Consider the following 18,953-nt stretch of genomic DNA (forward strand, 5'->3'; position numbering starts at 1 on the left):
GAATCGTTGGGAGTTAGATAAAACATGAAGGAGATTTATTATGAGGAATTGGCTCATTGCTGTTTTGGAGGCTGAAAAGTCCCATTGAGTGCTATCTGTAAGCCAAGCCCCAGGAAAGCTGGATGTGGAAATCAGTCTGCAGGCCTAGAACTAGGGGAGCCAGTGGTGTCAGTTTCAGTCACAGGGCACAAGAATACGGATGTCCTGTGGGAATTTACTCAGGATGATGGCAAAAATATTAAGGGGAAAATATTAGAGAAAGTTGTAGCATATAGTCTCAAACCCTTTTGGAAGGCCTAAGGGCTTTTTCTATAGTTCTTGGCTGAAGACAGCCAGAGTCTCTTTGCAGGAGCCAAAGAGATTAGGGAACAAAGACAAAGGAATGTGAGTAGTTTACCTAACTAGCTTGGTTACTAATGTGGTCTTAAAACTAACCTCTGAGCTGGATGGCTGTCTTGGGGGAAGTTGACCAGGGTTATTACCCACTGATTGTGTTTGCTTTGGGCATTGGAACGCGTCTTTTAATCTTTAAGTCTAGTGGTGTTGACTCAAGCCTTTGTCAGTTAAACTTTACTAAATAAATGTGAGTCTCACTGAGTGGTGGGGGCCGGTCGCTCTATCTTTTTACAGCCCTCTCCAGGGAGTCTGTAAGCAGCCATGGACACTCAAGCCAAACTGGCAAAGCATAATATCTATATGTCAGTGTACTTTATTCATCTGTCACTGAGTCAGGGTGTGCAGGACAGACCCCTGCACACCCCCCTCCCTCCCCCAGGTGATGACCCTGACAGAGGTGGCCAACATGGGGCAACCCCACCAAGTCCCAGTTCAGGCAGACCAGGAGGAAGAAAGAGGCAAATTCCTCCCTCCTCCATTTTTTGTTCTGTTCAAGCCCACAGAATGGATGATGGCCACCCACGTTGATGAGGGCATATTCTTTGTTCATTCTGCTGACTGAGATGCACAGACACACCCATGAATAGTGTTTAATCTGGGCACTCTGTGGCACAGTTAAGTTGACACACAAAATTAATCATCGCAGTTCCTCTTTCATGGCTTCTGCCATTTGCTCTGTGTTAGTAGTTTTCATCTACTTCATGGGCCTGTTTTTTGAGGCCTGCTTCTGCCTGTCAGAACATCCTTTGCATTGTTAGTCTCTTTTCTCCTCAGAATAACTTTGTGTCTTGTCAAACCATGATGCTTCCAGACTCATGTGAATAAGAGGATTCCAGGAAGGCTTTCGTAGCTTAAGACCTCTCTCTTGTGTAGCCACTTCTGTCATACTTTGTGAGACCTGCCACCCTCATTTGTGCCTGAATCCTGCTTTCCTCCCCCTGTGGTCCTGTCCTGCTCAGTGAGAATTGTGTAATCAGAAGGGCTTTGTCTTTCAGGAAGGCAGGTTTCCTGGATGTTTGTACAGTCCCCAGGGGCTTATGCAGACCTGGGTTTTCTGGCCTCACAGTCTCGCACTTAACCTTGTGAATCTCCTTCCCAGTCTCCCTGGTTAGGCTCCGATCCTCTTGCTTAGTTTTTCACACCAAGGAGAAGCTTCCGTTCTGTGGTGAATACTCCTTATCGTCTCTCATGGCCCATTCCCCTCTGACTTAGCTGCATTTATGTTACCAGTCTAGAGGAAATTCTTTCTATTTAGAAAATAGATAATTTTAGTTTTAAACATTACAACCTACAATAAATTGTTTCTTTAAAAAACTTGTTTATGTTATATGTCAGACATTAATCACTTTTTTTCATGGTTTATGAAATGGGAGCTTTATATCCATGGAACTGTGGGAAGGGAATTTCTTTCAGCTGTTTTCATTCTTGGCATATATCAGCAACCATTGTGTTGGTTTTGGCCTTCAGCTTGCCTCCAAGAAGCCAAGGTTTCAAGGTGAAATGAAGATTTTTTTCCTGATATCAAGAGCCAGGTGTATTATTTATAAACATCCTATATAGATTTTTCAGTTGCTAATAATCAGAAAAAAATAGTGTGATGTTTTAATAATTTATAATATTACATTGTTTTTTATAAACTTCAGTTTTAAGATTATATGTTTCCTAGACAAGTAATATTTCTGTAGTGCATTGATATAAGCTAGTGTGGACTTCAGTTTAAGAGAAAATTGTCTAGTTTATTTTTGTTTAAGCCTGTACAGGCAGAATAAGGTGGGCACTAGAGTGGGTTAAATTGAATAACCATACATTTCTTTTTAACTTGAAATGGATTCATATTATGTAAAGCTATATACCTGTGTGATTATTGGTAAAATGTATTTCATGGGTCAGCCCTTCTGCTTCTTTAATCAACTTAGATAATTTTGAGTTGATTGAATTAAACTCAGAAAGCTGAGGACCTGATGATTAATGGTAGGGCTTAAGTTGCTATTGACTAGTAGGTTTTTTTTGCCCCTGTCTGTATACAGTTGAGGTACACAACAAGTTCCTATTACTAACATACCATGTTACACACTCACCACCACTGGTACATGGGTAGAGATAACCACCTTGAGTCATCTGAAGCAGGAATGTGGCAAACGAGTTTGTACAGATTTTGGGACCATCTGTAATGAGAGCGTATTAGCCCGTTATGTTAGATCTAGACCTGCATACTTTTGAGATAATACCTTATGTCTGTATATGTGTGAATGCAGAAAACATCGGAGCAGTGTGGGGCCGAGCAAACCTGTTTCCCAGCCCCGGCGGAACATCGTAGGCTGCAGGATTCAGCACGGGTGGAAAGAGGGGAATGGCCCTGTTACCCAGTGGAAAGGAACCGTTCTGGACCAGGTGCCTGTAAATCCTTCTTTGTATCTTATAAAATACGATGGATTTGACTGTGTTTATGGACTAGAACTTAATAAAGATGAAAGAGTTTCTGCGCTTGAAGTCCTCCCTGATAGAGTTGGTAAGTTCTTTTTACTATTTGTGCATTATATGCTTTAAAAATGATATTGAAAATGGATGCTTTTTTATCATTTTATATTATTAATACTTTCACTTTTATTGAAACACAAGCACCCCTCCTAATAAACATTATATTAAATCACTGACAACCACAAAAAATGGATCCAAAGCAATTCAAGGAACTGTGTAGGGGATATAGAGATGTGTATTCCCCCTCCCCCAAGAAGTTTGCAACTTAATAATTTATAATACAGTTATTCTAACGTTTTTGCTCACTGTTCTCTGGACTCTGGTGGGTAAGGTTATCAGTAGCTCAGATCTCCTGTGTGTTGATCTCATCAGATACAAAAGCTAAGAGAATGTGCATTTACTTTACAGTCTATATGTGAAAGTGTATCTTTGATTGTATACAATGTAAATGAGAATTGTACTTGGAGCCAAAATATAAGCAACCAAAACGTGATCTTTATTGTACACAGAGCTTATTTGAACAGTATTTGTGGGGATGAATGGCTCTTTTAAAATGTCATGTAGTGCCAGTTTTGCCTTACAAATGTTCCTTAAGACGTAAGGTCTAAGGTAAATGATAATTACTGACTTTATTTTTTAGTAGGGTGGGATACACCCAAATTATTACTTTTTTGCAGTATTTATTTTGAAATATTTTCTTATTACAGTGATGCTGCTCTTGTTTAAAATACTGGTTTGTACTTTGAGAATTGTCTTTAATAGTCTATACCATTAAATAATAAAGCTTCAGCAGATCTAGACTTTGGAGGTAGGAATTTTGGGATCAGATTTCACGGGAAGAAATTAATTGAGTTTCCTCACTTTGTTTTTCTTCAGATTGTGCCATTGTATTCCTGGGATATAACAGTTTCCCTAGCAAGTTAATTCTGCCATAGTAGCAAGTTATTTTGTTAATCTTCTATTTAGATATCAAATCCGAAATCTTTGTTCATCTGCATAAATATGGTTCAGTTTTCAAAGAAATCTTTCTTTAAATATAAATCTTTATTATTACTCCTAACGGTGATATTAAATCTGTTATTTTCAACATTCTCATCTGTTCTTAAGTGTGACTGAGTACCTGCTCTTCCTCTTGATGTACATCTACATTTCTTCTTGATCATAACGTTAATCCATTTCTCACATAAGAAACTTTAACACATTAAGAATTTTAACAGCAGAATTTTAGCCTCTGCCCCTTCTGAGACAAGACAAATAGCTCACTTGAAGGTTCCTGCATATTGATGCGTGACCTGTGGCTGTTAGTCTTTTTGTCATTGAAGGATAGAAACTGTGCAAGTATCTGGTGATGGTATTAAGGGTTCCATGTTGTTTGTAGTTTGGGATTATCTGTTTCCAACAATATTGATTTTGTAAACAATAAAGCAATTTAAAAAGAAATCCAAGAGCTTCTATGTAAATCAGCAATATATATGCCTAATTCAGCTAATAGTTGCTATTAATTTTAGTACTCACTGTATTATGGTTGGTGCAAAAGTAATTGCAGTTTTTGCCATTGAAAGTCATGGCCAAAACAGTAGTTACTTTTGCATCAACCTACTTTAGTCTAAAAAATTACTTGCTTTTCACCTATGCTTTACATAGGAAGAAATTTGCTTCAGGTAGTATATTAGAGTATAATTAAAATTATGTTTTTCTTAAGCTAAAGTTGGAGAAAAATGTCAGTCAGCCAAAATGCATGTGATGTCACAGAGCAGTGGTTCCCAAAGCAAAGTCCGGGGACCCTTGGGTTCTCTGAAGCCCATTCAGGAGATTTGCACGGTCAGAGATATTTTCATATTGATAAGTTGTAATTTGCACTTTTCACTCTCTCTTTTTCCTCAGTTACACAGTGGAGTTTCCCACTAGCTATTTGGAAGATTTGCATAACTTAGTGAACACAAAATTTTCTTTATGAGCAATGCATAGTACCAGATCATGCACTGGTGGTAGAGCTGTAAAAAGTGCAAGACTAACTACTTTTCAATTGTAAAAAAAAATGTGTATCATAAAATTTACTGTCCTAACCTTTTTTTTTTTTTTTGAGACGGAGTTTCACTCTTATTACCCCAGGCTGGAGTGCAGTGGCGTGATCTTGGCTCACCGCAACCTCCACCTCCTGGGTTCAGGCAGTTCTCCTGCCTCAGCCTCCTGAGTAGCTGGGATTACAGGCACGCGCCACCATGCCCAGCTAATTTTTTGTATTTTTAGTAGAGACGGGGTTTCACCATGTTGACCAGGATGGTCTCAATCTCTTGACCTCGTGATCCACCCACCTCGGCCTCCCAAAGTGCTGGGATTACAGGCTTGAGCCACCGCGCCCGGCCCTGTCCTAACTATTTTTAAGTGTACAGTTCAGTAGTGTTAAGTACATTCACATTGTTGAAACAGATCTCCAGAACTTTTTCATTTTGCAAATCTGAAAATCTACCTATTAAACAAAACAGTGTGCCTTTCTTCCCATTCCCAACCCCTGGCAATCACCGTTCTACACTCTGTCTCTATAAATTTGACTACTCTGGATATAGAAGTGGAATCATACATATTTGTTTTGTGAATAACTTACTTAGCATAATGTCCTCAAAGTTCATCCAAGTTGCAATGTGTGACAGGATTTCCTTCCCTTTTAAGGCTGAAGAGAACATTCCATTGTATCTCTATACCACAGTTTATCTGTTTACCCATTAAGGAACATTTGGATTGCTTCTACCTCTTGGTAGAATATAAAATTGTGAATAGTGCTGCTGTAGACATGGGTATGCAGATGTTTCTTTGAGATCCTGCTTTCGATGGTTTTGGTTATAGGCACATGGGATTGCTGGATCATATGGTAATTACAATTTTATTTTTAATATCATAATTCTAATTTCTTAGGTAGAACTACCATACCGTTTTCCACAGCAGTTGTACCATTTTCCAGTCCCGCCAGCAGTACACGAGGGTTCCCGTTCGCCATCCCTTAGTCAGCAGTTGTTATTTACTGTTGTTGTCATAGTGGTCATGCTCATGGGTGTGAGGTGATACCTCATTTGGTTTTGATTTGCATTTCTCTGATGATTAGTGATGTTGAACATCTTTTCATGTGCTTGTTGGCCACTTGTATATCATCTTTGGGGAAATATCTATTTAAGTCCTTTGACCATTTTTTAATCAGGTTATTTGATTTTTGGTTTTGAGTTGTGAGAGTTCTTTATGTGTTCTGGAGGCATGAGTTTCAATGTAAGAGTATGACAAATTTATTAATGGTTTCAGATTCTACATTGTAACTAATTTTTAAAGAGTTAGCTGTTGAATTTTGTAGTTTCATATAAGACTATCTAGAATTACTGAAAGACAGAATACTCTCCTTTTTCAGCATCATAACTTTGTAAAACTGGATTTTATACATCAAAAGAACAGATCATAACAGATTGAGCACTAAAACAGATATGAGAATCTAGTTGTTCTTTTTGAAACCTAGACAATTAGGAGATTTGCAAAAATGTAAAATTATGCCACTCTTCTTACCGTATTTTGATAGGAAATAGTTACTTTTAATTTAAATTACATTGTTATACAGATATTTTAAAATAAACGTTTCTGGATTTGTTTTTTATTTTTTGAAATAGTAAGTATTGGTAGGAATTGTCTGTGTAAACAAATGGCTTTTTTAGGTCTTTAGTAATTTCTATTTACTTTTAAATTATGTTTTTGGAGACAGGGTCTCGCTTTGTCACCCAGGCGGGAATATCATGGCTCACTGCTGTCTCAACACCTTGGTCTCAAGTAATCCTCCTGCCTCAGTCTATTGAGTAGCTGAGGCTACAGGCACACATCATGATACCCTGCTAATATTTAATTTTTGTAGAGATGAGATCTCATTATGTTGCCCAGGCTGGTCTCAAACTCCTGGCCTCAAGCAATCCTCCTGTCTGGGCCTCCAAGTGCTAGGATTATAGGTGTGAGCCACTGTGCCCAGCCAGTAGTTTTTAAGAATGCAAATACAGTTCTGAGATCTAGTAGTCTGAGAGCTACTAGCTTTAAGAAACTAGTGGGGTTCTTTTTTAGTGTCACGCACAGAGGGAATTTGTAATTTTTTATTATTACTGCACACTTAAAGAAAACCAACCATATAGGTTTAGAGTATGCTGATAAAATTAATAGCAATACATTTGTGAAGAAAATCTAACTTGTTTCTTTTGATTTAATAGAAATAGAAGTCTGATGAATGAGGAAAATAGGAGTGCTAATTGTTTTTTGTTGTTAACACAGGGTCTCACTCCTGTAGCCCAGGCTAGAGTGCAGTGCCGCCATCTTGGCTGCAGCCTCGGCTTCTGGGTTTAGGTGATTTACGACCTTGGCTTCCTGAGTAGCTGGGACTACAGGCCTGCACCGCCACACCTGGCTAATTTTTTGTATTTTTAGTAGAGACGGGATTTTGTCATGTTGCCTAGGCTGGTCTCAAACTTTTGGGCTCAAGTGATTCGCCCGCCTTGGCCTCCCAAAGTGCTAGGATTACAGGTGTGAGCCACCGCGCCTGTCTCAATTTTTTTTTTTTTAAAGACAATTGTGTATATTTTAGGTAAAGACAATTATCTAAAATTGTTGACTGGAGAAACCTTAAAACCAGTAGGATCCTTTATAATTTTTCTAGTATTAAAAAGACAAAGATGATAATTTTTACCCACTTTTGAAAAGTATTAAGGGCAAGGACTGTTAATCTCTTATTACAGATACCTGAGCCCTGGTTACACCGGACATCTGATTAAATCATACAACAAATATTGACCTGCTGTGATCTAGGTATAAAAGAAGAAAGGGAAGGTCTCAGTTTTCATGGGGATATACCAGCAACATACAAGTACCACAGATACATAAAGTGGGATAACTTTAGATCATGGTGAATGTTATTAAAAGTAAAACTGAGTAGTAATGTGACGGATTGGTAGGGCTACCTTCACCTTGTTGGTCAGGAGAACCCCAAGAGGAACTGGCCTTCTGAAGGTGTGAGGAAGAGCTTTTTAACAGGCAGAGGAGAGTGTGTTCTAATGGGAGAGGGAGAAGAGCAGAGTAGAGGAGGTATGGGCAGTGAGGAAGCAGATGGCAAAACTTGAGGGCAGAGGCGTGATGGCTTAGGGCTTGGGGGCCATAGTGAGCAGTTTGGTTGTTTTTCAAATTATAAAGATAAGGTGTGGGAACATTGTAAATCACACAATCTGGTATCAGTGACACAGTGATTACTTTGGTTTCAGTGGAGAATAAGATTGTAGGAGCAAGAGTAAAACCTATGCCTTAATAAAAAATGGAAACAAGACTAAAGGAAAACAAACACCAGTTTCTTTAAAATAAAAAAAAAAAAAACTTGTGCCTTGATTAGGTTCATTTCTAAGTTTTAAATAAATGTTCTGTGGTCATGTGAGATGCTAATACAGGAAAAGCAAGGTGAACTATATACAGGAACTCTACTATTTATGTAATTCTTCTCTAAGTCTGAAGTTATCTCAAAATTTAAGTAAACAATAAAAAAATATATTTTATACCTTGAATGAACAATTAACACTTGTGATGTGGGTACAGAACCAAGAGCAGACGAGTCCAGAAGATTTTTTTTTTAAATCATATTTTTTTCAATTCACTGACTTGTGACAAAATACTTCTATTCCTGTTGAATTCAACTCTGAGCTGGGGCCCAGTAGTTTGTGTTGGGTTTTTGTACTTCTGAAAGCCTTCACAGATTTCTGATGCTTGCTAATACATTGCATGGACAAAATTTCAGATAGTCTTCTTTAGTAAATTCAGTCTTCATAGGCAGTAATCAGTTTGTCAACTTTTATTTTTTAAATCCCCAGCAACATCTCGAATCAGCGATGCACATTTGGCAGACACAATGATTGGCAAAGCAGTGGAACATATGTTTGAGACAGAGGATGGTTCTAAAGACGAATGGAGGGGAATGGTCTTAGCACGTGCACCTGTTATGAACACATGGTTTTACATTACCTATGAGAAAGACCCTGTCTTGTATATGTACCAGCTCTTAGATGATTACAAAGAAGGCGACCTTCGCATTATGCCTGATTCCAGTAAGTATATATTGGCAACTTTTATTTTGGATAATTCAAAAGGGATTTGGATTTTAGTACAAGATATTTGATTGGCTATTTTGCAGATACATTTTTATTTTTGGATATATAATTATTCTTTTAGTCATACACAAACACAGGCTTTGAAATTTTTCATCTTGTCATGAATTTCAGTTAAGAAAATGTTTGATAATTAGTTCTGCTTGGCTTCTATAATAAAATACAAGTTGTTTTATAATTGTTAACACTACTACATGTTACTTACTTTTATTTAAAAACATGATGGAATAGGGAACAATAAAACACGTCCCTATGTACCCCTGCTCAGCTTTAACAGTTACTGTCTCATTGCCTATCTAGTTTTATCTGGTAGTCCCCCCAATGTAATTATTTTGAAGCTAGCCCCAAGACATTGATTATTTTATCTATAAATACTTGAACTTCAGAGCAGCAGTTTTCAGCCTTTTTTGGCACCAGGGACCAACTACTTTTGTAGAAGACAGTTTTTCCATGGATTGGGGGTTGGATATAGAGATGGTGGTTTTGGAGTCATTAGATTCCCACAAGAAACACGCAACCTAGATTCTTAACATGCGCAGTTCACAATAAGGTTTGCACTCCTATGAGAAGCTGATGCCCTGCTGATCTGACAGGAGGTAGAATTCAGATGGTAGTGCTCTCTTTGCTCCTGCTCACCTCCTGCTGTGTGGCGTGGCCCAGGTATTGGGGACTCCTGATTTAGAGAACATCAGTTTTAGAAAACAGCTAATTGGGGGAGCTTTTCTGTAGCAACTGAAGTACAGAGTCAGTGTTGAGACAAATCATTTTAGCTATTTCCACAAGTAGTCTGTTCGTGAAGGGACGGTAGAAAAGGATGTACCTGGGCTAATTTCATTAGGCCTAGAAAAGCTTTATTCTGTTATTTCTTTAGTTGTTGTCATTGTTGTTTTTGTTTTGAGACAGAGTCTTGCTCTGTCGCCCAGGCTGGAATATAGTGGTATGGTCTTGGCTCACTGCAACCCCTCCTTTCCCTCCCCAACCAGGCTGAATCAAGTCTCCTAAGTAGCTGGAACAGCCTGGTGCCTATCACCATACCTGGCTCTCTGTGTGTGTGTGTGTGTGTGTGTGTGTGTGTGTGTGTAAGTAAGTAGAGACAGGTTTTCACCATGTTGCCCAGGGTGGTCACGAACTCCTGAGCTCAGGCAGTCCGCCAGCCTTGGCCTCCCAAAGTGTTTGGATTACAGGTGTGAGCCACCGTGCCCCACCATGTTAGAATTTCTTCTAGACCATACAGTTAGTCCATTTAAATTGTGCAATTCTGTGCTTTTTAATACATGCACAGATAGGTACAGTCCTCACCATAGTCAATTTTAAAACGTTTTCATAACCTCGAAAGAAAACCTTGTATCTGTTAGGTATCAGTCCTTTATTCCTTCAACCTGTCTTCCTCCTAGCCTTAAGGAACCAATAATACTTGCTGTGTCATTTTCCCTGTTGTGGACTTTCATATGAATGGACTATATGGTGGGAGGTCCTTTGTGCTACTTTCTTTTCACTTAGCATGTTTTCAGATTTCATCCACGCTGTAGCGTATATCAGTACTTCATTCCTTTTATTGGCCAAATATGATTCCATTGTATAGATATACTACATTTTGATTAGCCAGTTTATCCAATAAAGGACATTGGAGTTGTTTCCCATCTCTTGGTTGTTATGAATAATGCTGCTGTAAACATTTGTGTACAGGTTTCTGTATGGACATGTTTTCTTTCCTTTGGTTTTATTCTACCTGGGTATGAAATTGCTGGCTCCTCAAGTGAGCCACCTGCCTTGGCCTCTCAAAGTGCTGGGTTTACAGGGGTAAGCCACTGCACCCAGCCTATTGGCCCTATTTTTATCATTTATGGTGAAATATTTATTCATAGCCCCTGCCCATTTTTAAATTGGATTATCTGTCTTTCATTATTGCATTGTGATAATTTTTTTTTTTTACATAATAAGACCCTTATCGGATATAGGTTGCAAATATTTTCTCCCATTCCATGGGATCTGTTTTTGCTTTCCTGATGATGATCTTTGAGGCTACAAAAGTTTTAAACTTTGAAGTTCAAGTTACGTTTTCTCTTGCTTAGTGTGCTTTTTGTGTCCTAAGAATCTTTTTTGCGAAATCTGAGGGAATGAAGATTTACACTTGTTTTCTTCTAAGAGTTTTATAGTTTTCGCTCTTAAATATAGGTCTTTGATGCATTTTTGAGTTAATTTTTGTCTGAGGTTCAAGATAAAGGTCCAGCTTCCATTTTTTTTGCATGTGATGCCTATTCAATTGTCTTAGCACCATTTTTTGAAAAGACTGTTCTTTCCCCCATTGAATGTTTTTGGCACCTTTATTGAAAATCAGTTGACCACAGATACGTGGGTGTTTTTCTGGGCTCTCAGTTTTATTCCGTTAATTTGTATGTCTGTCACTATACCAGTGCTGCATTGTCTTGATTACATTGCTTTGTAATGAGTTTGAAGTCAAGACTTTTGAGTCCTGCTTTTTTTCCCTCCTCTTTTTGAGACAGTCTCACTCCATTGCCCAGGCTGGAATGCAGTGGCACAATCTCAGCTTACTGCAGCCTCCACCTCCCAGGGAACTGGGATTACAGGCATGCACCATAACGCTCGGCTAACTTTAGTATTTTTCATAGAGACAGGGTTTTGCCTTGTAATCTCAGCCTCCCAAAGTGCTGGGATTACAGGTGCGAGCCACTGCGCCAGGCCCCTGCTTTCTTTTTCAGGATTGCTTTGGCTATTCTGGATCTCTTTCAATTTCGTATCAATTTTAGAATCAACTTGTCAGAACAAAGAAGTCACCTGGGATTCTGATGGAGACTATGTTGAATTTGTAGATGAGTTTGAAAGAGCATTGCCCTCTTAATGTTAACAAGTCTTCTAATCCATGAGCATGGGGTGTTTTTTCACTGATTGATTGCAACACTTTGAAAACATTTTTTGTTTTGTTTTCCTTTTCTTTTTTTTTTTTTTTTTTTTTTTGTGAGAAGGAGTTTCACTCTTGTTGCCTAGGCTGGAGTACAATGGTGCGATCTCAGCTGACTGTAACCTCCTCCACCTGGGTTCAAATGATTCTCCTGCCCCAGCCTCCTGAGTAGCTGGGATTACAGGTGTCTGCCACCAGGCCTGGCCAATTTTTGTATTTTTAGTAGCAATGTTTCGCTATTTTGGGCAGGCTGGTCTCGAACTCCTGACCTCAGGTGATCTATCCACTTCGGCCTCCCAAGCGCTGGGATTACAGGTATGAGCCACAGCACCTGGCCTCGCATTTCTTTTATTAAATTCACTTCTTAGGATTTTGTTTTTTTTGATGCTGTTATACATATGAATTGAACTGTTTTCTTAATTTCACTTTTAGATAAGCTCATTCTTTTAAAAACTACTCGACGGCCTTCACACACAGGAATCTCTTGCTTTGGACAGATGTAAATGTAACTAGTAGACCCTTCATGCATCAGCCATGTGACAGTCATCTCTATTCCTTTTTTGTTTAAGTTTCTCCTCTGAAGAAGTCAGTTAATGAACTTACTAATTTGTTCATCTGGTCTTGAATTTCTACTTCTTATATATATATATTTTTAAGATTTGTGAGCTGGGTGTGGTGGCTCATGCCTGTAATCCCAACATTTTGGGATGCCAAGGCGGTTGGATCATCTGAGGTCAGGAGTTGGAGACCATCCTGGCCAACGTGGTGAAACCCCGTCTCTACTAAAAATAAAAAATTAGTCAGGTGTGGTGGCACACGCCTGTAGTGCCAGATACTCTGGAGGCTGAGGCAGGAGAATCGCTTGAACCCAGGAGGCAGAGGTTACAGTGAGCCGAGGTCATGCCACTATACTGCTGCCTAGGAGACAGCCAGACTCAGTCTTTAAGAAAAAAATTGTGTATAAAGGGGTAATAAAGAGGTAATACAAATTATTTATATACTAAAGAATTCATCATGAGAATGTTCCTTTAAAAAGCATTTTTCCAACCTGTGTGAGGTTACTTGAACATTTTTTAATAGATAAATACCTAGTCAAGCAAGTACTGTTAACCTAATCATAGGAAATACAAGGGCATTTGCAGTTCTCCCATCGCTTTTCCTAACCACTTTTTGATCTTTCCACTCCTTTAATTGTCCAAACTCATACGTATTGCGAGTGTGCTGTGGAAGCTTATTTACCTTTAGAAACAGTGGTCATGTTCTGATCTAATGAGTTCTGAAAGGATCTTGTTCAACTACCTGCTCTGATGATAAAACGGGACTCTACATGAGTCTCTTGGTTAGCTCAGTTACTATAAAATTCACATGTGATCGTGTATTTGTAATTCCTTCTTAAACACAAAAGTGCCACAAAAATATGGCAGTATGATGATACTGCTTAAGGGAAGAGAATTTTTAAAGAAAGAAGTTTAGCTTATATTTCTTTATTACTTTTTAAAGAGCTGATTATGCTCAGGTGTTTTATTTTTATTGCTTGTGATTCTTAGTACCAGAGATCACAGTCGCACTTTTTGGATTATCATTCAGTGAGAGAATTTATTGTAACCAAAGAGTCAGACAACTGTTAATACATATACATTTATATGGTTCACATCAGGATACTTGTGAGAGTAAAATGGCATTACTACCAATTGTGCCAGTATGACATGAACCATCTTAAGCAGCTGCAACCCTGGTTGCCCTATCTGAAGATTACTACAAGGAAAAGAGCTTTGAGTTTTTCAGAACCCATGCAATTTTTTAAAAAACAGAAGTATAATTGCCTACCTTTATCCCTCCTTTTTTCTTTTACTTTGTATTTTGTTGTTGGTAGTGGTTTGCTGTTTCTGTGTGTTTTGTTGTAGGCCAGAGGCAGTGCATTAACATTGGTGCAATCTCCTCTCACTGTAACCTCTGCCTCCCAGGTTCAAGCGATTCTCCTGCCTCGGCTTCCCGAGTAGCTGGGATCACAGGCATGCGCTAGCATGCCCAGCTAATTTTTGTATTTAGTAGAGAAGGGGTTTCACCACTTTGGCCAGGATGGTGTAGATCTCCTGCCCGCCTCTGCCTCCCAAAGTGCTGTGATTACAGGCATGAGCCACCACACCCTGCCAACTTTGGGGACCTTTTAGATAGTACAGATTCCTGGGCCATCCTCAGAGATTCCCTTGTACTTGGCCTGGGCTGAAGTTCATTCAACACCAATTTTTAAAGCGTGGAAAATTTTTTTAAATTTCGAATCTGAGGAAGATGATGTGAAATGCCGTAAAGTTGAGGGATAAGAAGATTTAAGGATTCACAGACTACAACCTATGGTACTTAGGCATTTTAAATGTATACCATATTCTCAGTAATCCCTGTAGGAATTGTCTGCCTTCAAATTATATTTCAAAGCCACTCAGACTTACTTTGAGTTAATTACAGCTACAAATTAAACATGGACCAAAAGAATTTTGGGATATGATTTTCAAAATTGTTCATATATCTAGATTGGGGTCGGCAAACTATTTTTATGGAAAAAGTTTCATTGGAACACAACCACACCCATTTATATACATATTATCAGTGGCTGCTTTCATGCTACAGTGGCAGAGTTGAACAGTTGGGACAGAGACCACATACCCTTAAGCCTGAAATATTTACTGTGTGGCCTTGTAAGAAAAAGTTTGCTGACTCCTGGTCTAGATAATCATCAATTTAGGGTATTTAGATTTTTTTTAAATTATGAAAATAAATATGTGAGTTGATTTCTTGGGAGGCCAAGGTGGGTAGATCACCTGAGGTCGGGAGTTCAAGACCTGCCTTACCATCATGAAGAAACCCCATCTCTACTAAAAATACAAAATTAGCTGGGCATGGTGGCACATGCCTGTAATCCCAGCTACTTGGGAGGCTGAGGCAGGAGAGTCATTTGAACCCAGGAGGCGGAGGTTGTGGTGAGCTGAGATTGCGCCATTGCACTCTAGTCTGGGCAGCAAGAGTGAAACTCTGTCTGAAAGAAAATATGTTAGTTGATTTATATCTAAAAATTGATTTTAAAATTTTCTCTCTCTTTTTTTCTTTTTTAATATAGATGATTCACCTCCAGCAGAAAGGGAACCAGGAGAAGTTGTGGACAGCCTGGTAGGCAAACAAGTGGAATATGCCAAAGAAGATGGCTCGAAAAGGACTGGCATGGTCATTCATCAAGTAGAAGCCAAGCCCTCCGTCTATTTCATCAAGTTTGATGATGATTTCCATATTTATGTCTACGATTTGGTGAAAACATCCTAGATGTCATCACAAACTGCCAAATTTGTGGAACTGTGAAATGTATTATTTGTAGACATAAAGACTTGATTGCTTTCCAGTTTAATGAAAGCTTAAATGTCCCTGCGAACCCACAATCTCTGCCAGCAGAACTGGTTTTATTCTGAATAGTACAGATTGATGTGAACACAAAGCATTTTGTGTAAGGAGAACTCCTTTCTCTTAAAAGAAGTCTGTCTATTTGGAGGGGAGTTACAGGCAAGTTTGATAAAAGTTAAGCTAGTATCATAGTCATTTAAAATTGTAATAGATCTTAATCATTTCCCCTTTACCCTAACACTCTTATTCTGCCGCCACAATGCAAGCATAGTTTGGTGTTTTCGTTATCGCCTTTTTTGAGATATATGTATCCGTATCTACCTATATCTATATGTGTGTATACATATATAATATATACACATAGATATCACGCACACACACATACACGCACACATACCCCACTGCAGTCTTTTCTTTGTGGGATTGGGATGGGGGTGACATAATTTTCTTCAATTTAACAGGAGTGCTTTACCCAAGTCAGTCATGGTTATGATATTACTGCTCTTTATTTAAAATTAAAATTTGGGCACAGGAAGCATATAGAAACATTCAGCTTGTTTCAAAAAAATCAGAAGTTCAGAGCACCTTTTTAGTCTGGAGCCCTTAAACTGTAAGTTCAAATGAGAATTACTTGTGAACAGTTAATGACCCACATTAGGAGTTTACAATCTGGTGAGAAATCTGGGTAAAAGGCTACCTTTAATTCTAAGCTTTGAGTTTTTTTAGTTACATTTTAATCATAATTTTTTTTAGCAAAGCCCAGGTCCTTGTTCCACACAGTGTCATGTAGGTGTATTTTGGACAGCATGTATGGTCTGTTGTTTGTACAAATCAGTAATCTGGATTTCAGTACATGGATTTAAAAGGCAACAATACGTCACTGGTTTGTGTGTTTTTGGTAAGTTTCTGGAGGAATACAATCTTTTTATATTGGAAGTTTAAGTTTTGAGTGGCATTATTGCCTTCTAACAAGCTCTCTGGGACTTTAAAATTTTTATTACTATTATTGCTAATGTATGATTATGGTTGGAAACTTCTGCTCCACCCCTTCCCCCTACCCCCTGGCTTTTCCTCACAGAGAATGTCTAGACAAATAGCAGCTTGGTCTCTTGACACCTTATGTGGGGTGCATGTTTCTGCTCCAGGTGTGCTGTTAATGTGGATTCATTCTATTCAGTGGCCCCTTGGGGTTTGCATGTCAGTGATGCGTTACCATGGAAGAGTCAGCCATTTGTGTTCGCTTGGTGGGTGTAAGTAATAGCAGCCCTTTGCCACGGTCTTTACATCGTTTCTTCTTGAAAGGTTGTTCTAAACTGAAATAGAACTGCAAGTGTGATTGATTGGTCAGTGAAACAACGGCTCTCACTTTGTTTTGGAGGAACCCTGGTGGTTTGACAGCCAGGAGAAAGGCCATATGTAAAACCAGTCTCTTGTGGAGATTGGAAATCCTCCCTGTTATTTGGGCAGAGCCGAAACTTGTATGCTTGTCACTCAGACACCAGAAGTTTGAATCAGAGATCCAAGTGGCCTCTGTTGTGGCTGTTCTTGATGGTTTCCAGGCCTCATTATGCATGGTTTGCTTGATGCCCATTTTTTGTGCCTTGTGCTGTTGGATGGTAACGACCACTCACCATGTAAACACAGTACCTCAGTTTTCTGTCCACAGCTACAGTCGCTCTGTCCCTGTTGCTTCACCTTGGGCAGCCAGGGACAAGCTTTTGAAAGCAGTGTGATACCCAAGTCATAGGTGCTTCTCTTTTGTGTGAACAGGTGTTATTCTGCAGATCTACTATGTGTTTTCCTGTTGACTCTTAAAAGTCCCTGCATGTAAATCTCAAAGCTGAGCCTGGCTCCCAGAGTCCAGACTGACATTGCAGTGCAAGAATTTGCGAGTGTGTCCAGCATGCATGGACTGTGCAGCACTTGGCTCAGTAACTTTGGGTGGAAACATAAAGTTCGTGTCGAAGTATCTTGAGGGTTGGGTCAATTGAGACATTTCTAGCATTACTTAATGACTTGCATTGTGGTTTTTCTGCAAGCAACTTTAATAACTTTTTTTTGATACCACATGATCTCCCGTTTCTAGATGAATGCAACATGATGATGGTGATGACAACGATGAGTTTAATCATTGTTCCATTTATTGCCTTTAGGGCTGAGGGAAAGGGAAGGGTTTTTTTTTTTCTCCCCATTTTCCCCCATTCTGTCTTTCTTTTGGTGGCTTACACCACACTTAATGACGCTATGACTAATTCTGCTCCCAAGCCCTTGTATCTTGGGCTTCGTTTTAGGCTCATGTGTCAGATCTGCATGCATTGCTTGCATTTTTCTGGTATCAGAATGTTGGTTCCTTGTTCTAGGAATTCAACATTAATTTCCAAAAGTATCATGGGACTTGTGACAACACAAGACATGAATCTATGTATAAAATTTATTGGCCTTTCTCATTTACCTGCTCTAGTATTATTGTATTGTGTGTGCGTGCGTGTGTGATGTCAGGCTGCCACGTAAAACTTCAGAGAAAAATCTTAAAAGCAGACCATCCTTTTTTGCATGCTCTATTCTAAGTAGAATGTTCAATGTAACTGACTAAAATTGCATGTTAAAGATATTTAGGTTTTTTTGTTTCCTTTATTTTTATTTGCTTTCAGTTTCCTGTATATTTGCTTACTGTGCTGTTTTAGTGGTTTTAGGATAAAAATGCACTGGTGAAGCAAATGTAGTGCCAACAGAAGGTGATTTTCCAGTTGTAAATGTCATGCAGCATTTGAAGGGACTGTGTTTTCTTAAAAAAAAATCACAGTTACTTCTAAATCAGATTTCGTTTCTTTTATCGTTTTATGTGCCAAACCACGAAGTGCATTGGGCTTGAATCTCTGAACACTGTAGACCCATTAGAAGACTGTTCCGATTGTCACAAATTGTAGTGCCTGAAAACACTCTTAAGCTGATTGTCTTAAAAAAATGAACGTTCTCCAAAGACAAAACAGGAACAATTATTATAACACAATAATTATGGTTGAAATGTCTGTGGTTCCTTGGAAATGCTGCGCTCTTTGTGTTTTTCCATCATTAGTGCAGTTGGAATGAATGTGTATAGGTCAGAGGTCTTCGTGTTCACATTTTAAAATTAGGTAAATGACCTCATCTTTCAAGCTTGAATTCATTTTTAATTTTAATTTTATTTTATACAATGTGTAGACAGTTCCCTGTTCTCTGCATTTAGAAGTATACACAATATAAATCTGTTAATTCTGTAAGTAATTTTTATAATTATGATGTAACTCTATCTTATCCTTAAAACATTTAAAATAAACCCTTTATGTGCAACTCCTGACTGTAAAGTTTGTGCTCATGAGCAAAATGTGATGTGTTAAATGTGGTTCTGAAAAGTTTTTGGGCCAAGTAACTTTTTCATCACATGTAAATGTCAGATATGCATAGAAACAGAAAGAAACAGAATTTTTATTAGATTGATAACATTCAATAATACCTGAAAGAAGAGGAGGCAATCATCAGTATCCCACGTATATTAAATATTAAAGTTTGCAATTTGACATTGAGAAAGTTTAACTTGCAAGATCCTAAACTTAAAAAAAATTCTTTTAAAT

The 18,953-nt window shown here is 38.5% G+C and overlaps 1 protein-coding gene across 6 annotated transcripts in view; it reads left to right on the forward strand.

The window, feature by feature from the left end:
- The window catches only part of SPIN1 (spindlin 1), an 82,128-nt gene extending 63,456 nt beyond the window's left edge, over positions 1-18,672 (forward strand). For all 6 annotated transcript variants that reach the window (XM_035299249.3, XM_035299265.3, XM_035299272.3 and 3 more), the window contains 3 exons: positions 2,652-2,905; positions 8,742-8,975; positions 15,068-18,672. In XM_035299249.3, coding sequence (XP_035155140.1) covers positions 2,652-2,905; positions 8,742-8,975; positions 15,068-15,267 — 688 coding nt within the window. In that variant the 3' untranslated portion in view covers positions 15,268-18,672. The remainder of the gene's footprint in view (positions 1-2,651; positions 2,906-8,741; positions 8,976-15,067) is intronic.
- The last annotated feature ends 281 nt before the right edge of the window (positions 18,673-18,953 follow it).

Source organism: Callithrix jacchus, chromosome 1 (assembly GCF_049354715.1).
Source record: "Callithrix jacchus isolate 240 chromosome 1, calJac240_pri, whole genome shotgun sequence".
In the NCBI taxonomy this organism is placed as follows: Eukaryota; Metazoa; Chordata; class Mammalia; order Primates; family Cebidae; genus Callithrix; species Callithrix jacchus.